This window comes from Somniosus microcephalus, chromosome 7 (genome assembly GCF_052327205.1).
Source record: "Somniosus microcephalus isolate GS21.2 chromosome 7, FLI_Smic_1.0, whole genome shotgun sequence".
NCBI classification, from domain to species: Eukaryota; Metazoa; Chordata; class Chondrichthyes; order Squaliformes; family Somniosidae; genus Somniosus; species Somniosus microcephalus.
The window spans coordinates 187,239,859-187,244,393 of NC_140993.1; the positions used below are offsets into that span (position 1 = coordinate 187,239,859).

Below are 4,535 nucleotides of genomic sequence, written 5' to 3' on the forward strand. Positions count from 1 at the left end.
GGACTGTATAGACCGAAGTCTCAAGTCCACCCAGCCCAGACACAAACTCATGGCTCAGGACCCCCAAGAGGGTATTCCAGAAGGTTTACACCCCGAACTCCCCCACAATACGAGAAAGATTTCTCCCCAGAAAGATGGGATAGACAAGGGGCTAGACCTTGAAAGGAAAATGAAGGACAGTGGACTCGCTATGGGGACAGCTTTTACACTGGCTAAAACTATCAGAGAGCCATGGGAGGATACTGGGATAACCGAAATGGGGATCAAAAAGATCCACGGCGTAACCAACGTCCACCCCAACAGGAGGATCGTCAAGATAATAAACAGTCCGACAAACCCCCTCAGGGATTTGGAAGATATGATACCCCCAAGAGGGAGGAACAAAAATCAGTTAAAATAATTAAAGACAAAGCAGCAAATGAAACTCAGGATCCTGAGGATGAACAAACCCAGGATTCAAGGCCTGGCACCCAGCCTGGGCCTCTTGAATTCCCCTATGCCCTGGCAACTTTGCCCACAACCACACAAGTGAAGGCCCTGTTTGATATGGGAGCTGATTACACTGTAATAGATCCTGCAATTATAAAAACTAAGTGGACAGAATTGGGGAGCCCAATTTGTAAAAAAACATTAGGGGGATTCACACAAGATAAAACCAAAATAATTATTTATTACAAAATACCAATTACTACATATGGAATCACGGTGACCCTAGATGTAGGACTGGTACCACAATTCCCCCATTATAGGACAACCAAACATGAAACATTACCTTAAAATTTCAACCAGACCTGCTGAAGCATCCACAGACCAGGATGACAAGGAAAAACATGTTCGGACACAGCTTGATCGAACTTGCCTAGAGGGGGGAGGCAAAGACTTCCTCAAGCAACTCATAAATAGATACTACCCTAATCTACAATGTCATCCAAATCAATGTGGAAAGAGCATCTCCCCATCATGGAGGATGATGATACAGAGGAGGGAATCAGACGAATACCTATGAGAATGCTTACAGAATACCATCAAGTTATTTATTGTGATGGATCGTCAATGACGATTAAAAAAGGGACATCCCGACAATCCTCAGCTGGGATAGAGATAGTAGTAGGGACTTTGAGATTCCTATTCTTTTTATCCAGAAGAATTACTGTCTATACCCCTTGGCCATAAGACAGCACAATATACTGAAGCCAGAGCATGATGATATGCTTTAGAAAAAGCAGACCCTATTAAACCTACACTAATCTGCATGGATAGTTACTATTGTAAAAGAGGATATGACCAAGATTTAGTTTTCTGGGAACAAACACATTTTACCAATCATAAGGGTAAACCCATAATTCATAAGTCATTGTGGGAAGACATTCTCCATTCGAGAATGGAGAAACAGAATTATCAGGTGATTCATGTAAACTGGCATACCACTGGGACAGTACACTCAAAAGGAAATAGCCTTGCAGATGAACAAGTGAAATGTTCGGTCTGCAATGACAACCCCTCGAGAGGGGCCTGCCAATATTAGTGTAATCACTAGGACAGAACGGGCAGCTAATCAGGATGAGGAACTGATTCAGCTATTAGACCCAATAAAAGGGAATCCACCAGGATATCCACCAAAGTACCTTTACTCGGAAACCCCTACGGGTATTGTACTAGTTAAGTTGCCCAAGGGAAACTGTTGGGTGAAAATAAATTCACATCTAATCTGTGGTAAAGTAAAAGGTGCAGTTTATTGAAAACAGAGCTCTGGGAGAAGCGTCTCAGACCCCGCGGTCTGTGCGAGCACCTTCTCCCCGATCAACAAAATTCACAAGCTTATATACAGTACAAGACTGGAGCACATCGATAGCCTTGATTACATTGCTTATTCCTTGGCCAGTCTGGCTTCGTGGCAACAGCCGCCCCCCTCCCCAATTATATTCCTTCAAAAACAACCTAATTATAACTTTACATCGTTAGCTAAGCCCCTTCTTTTAGTTCTGTCTTTTATCTAAGTTTGTCCAGTTATCTGGACAGCAGGGTCCTTTCTTACTTCATTGTGGCTTCGGCCGATCAGTGACTCGTGATTGGACATGGCTAACCTTGTTATTGCAGCTTCTCATATCTCCACATGCTTAATCACTTTTGTAGTTCAGTCCATTGTGTTTTTAAACTAGTCTCGACTGAAACTAGGTTGTCCTGCTGTGTCGCTCGACTGCAACATTCAACTGGTTCAAATCCCAATCCTTCAATCCCTCCTATTGGCCCCGGTACAAATTTAGATTTTGCCCCGGGATACCAACTTCCAATGCCGTTTCTTGCCATCCACCGGGTTGTCACCCTGTATTGAGGGTTGGGCTCAATTGTCCTGAGCTCGTCCTTCGTTGCTCATCATGTGGCTCTTTACATGTGAGACTCGTTGTCCTCGTCATCTTCTCCTGTTGCTTGCAGTTCGTCTGTCGTTGATAGCCAGGGTTTTATCGCATCTCCAGATGCTACTGGAATGCCAGCGATGGCCAATTTACAACATACTTTCAAAATCCTTGTCATAACACAACATATTGTCATCACTACAACAACAATTATAAATCCATGTATCAAATACGATCCCCATGATCCTCCGAAGAGCCAGTCCAACCAACCTTCCCCTGAGGTTTGGTGTAATTTCTTTACCTCCTTTTGTATATGCTCGGCCAAATTGGTTATATTCTCTGAGCTATCTGGTATGTAGGTGCAGCACTCAGCGCCTATCATTGCGCATGTGCCACCTTCTTTAGCTAGGAGATAATCAAGGGCCATCCTATTCTGGAGAGCTATTGTTCTCATAGCCACCATTTCTGCACTTATTTCAGACAGGGCTTCAGCTGTGTCATTAGCTACTTTCTCTAATACCGATGCTACGAGTCGAATTTCCTTTATTGCCCTAGCCGTCCCATACCCGGGGAATAAAATAGCGAAGAACCGCTCTGTTTCTGTAATTGCCCTTTTGGAGCGATAATGGTGATGATCTGCTAGGGACGGCAAGTGATGGATGTATGGCACCACATATCCCAAATAGCAGGACCCAGTCCAATTTCGTGGAAGCCATGGGTATGCCTTATGTCCGCAAATAAAATAGGTCCCGTTATAGGCAGTTAGGTTCATATTCATTGTGAATGTGGAAAAGCCAGACTCACCGTTACTCCCTCTGATTCCATTCAATTTTCCCCCACTAGTGAGGTTTGTTAAACCAGTTGTGTTAAACCACCAAACTTCTAAGGGTGAACCTTGTTCGAGGGTTGTCCAATTATGTTTACAACGACTGTTTCCTGCTTCCAGATTCCCCTCTTCCCCTCTGCTTACATTCCTTATCCAACATATCGCCCCAACGGGTCTTCCTACCCCAGTTGTGTTTGTGAGGATAAGGTACGGTGGCTTTTCGCTTATATTATACACGGGTTTGTACCATCCTTCAAACATGTTTAAGGGATATCCTGCACTCCTGAACTGTACTCTTTGTTCCTCCTGTTTTCTGCTCTGAGTGTCCTTACCATTAGTACTACTGCTCGTATTGTTTCTACTAACTAACCACTCAGCCATTTGAATTACATTCAATGGTATTGGTCTAAGAGGGATTCCCCCTCTGGAGTGGATTGGGATATGGCTACATACCCAACATGCACTTTCTCCCTTGTCCCTTGCATACACATAACTCATATACAAAAAGGTATTAACATGTAATTCTCGCTTTTCCCATGCCGGGTGGCATGTCACTTTGGTCAATGCCACACATATTCCACAAAACAATACTATAGTCAAATACATTTTAAAGACGTATTAACAATTTTCCAAAGGGTTATTGAGATTGATTGCAGGTATCACCTGTTAGATATACAAATATGTATCTTAGTCCTTGTAGACCTTCAGTTGAGTCCAGTGTTTCCACCGCCCCATCCCCTTTATATCTATACATGCACACGTATCCCCACTAATAAGGACTTGATGCGGTCCTGACCATTTTGGGGCAAAGCCTGGTTTTTCTGGTAAAATTTTAACCATTACCTTAGTTCCCGCTGGAGGGATATGTGGAAGTGCAGTCAATTCCAAATCTTTATCTCTTTCCTCCTGTCTATCCCTAGTTTGCTGTCTCATTTCCTTTAACTGGTTACTTAGTTCCAAGACGTACCTACGGACTCTATCTCTCAGAGGGCCTATATCCTCTCCTCCTGTTATTATTCCATGGGGGAGTTGCATCGCTCTCCCTGTCATTAATTCATAAGGGGACAAACCCGTCGTTCGGTTTGGGCTCGCCCTTAACTTCATTAACACGGTTGGTAATACATTTACCCATTGCTGTTGCTTTTCCCCTAACGCCTTGGCTAAGGCTGTTTTCAAAGTCCGGTTCATTCGTTCCACCATTCCCGAACTCTGGGGCTGGTAGGGAATATGGAATTTTTGCTTTATTCCCATCCATTCGCATATCTTTTTCATTACTATCCCTGTAAAATGTGTCCCCTGATCTGAATCGATTTGGATTGGTACTCCCCATCGGGGAATTATTTCTTCTGCCATTA

General features: G+C 43.6%; 1 protein-coding gene across 1 annotated transcript; it reads right to left on the reverse strand.

Moving 5' to 3' along the window:
* Nucleotides 1-2,385: 2,385 nt before the first annotated feature.
* LOC147115044 (endogenous retrovirus group PABLB member 1 Env polyprotein-like) lies at nucleotides 2,386-3,132 on the reverse strand. The gene has a single exon (XM_085993976.1). The coding sequence runs from the start codon at nucleotides 3,130-3,132 to the stop codon at nucleotides 2,386-2,388; it is 747 nt and encodes a 248-aa protein (XP_085850102.1).
* Nucleotides 3,133-4,535: the final 1,403 nt, after the last annotated feature.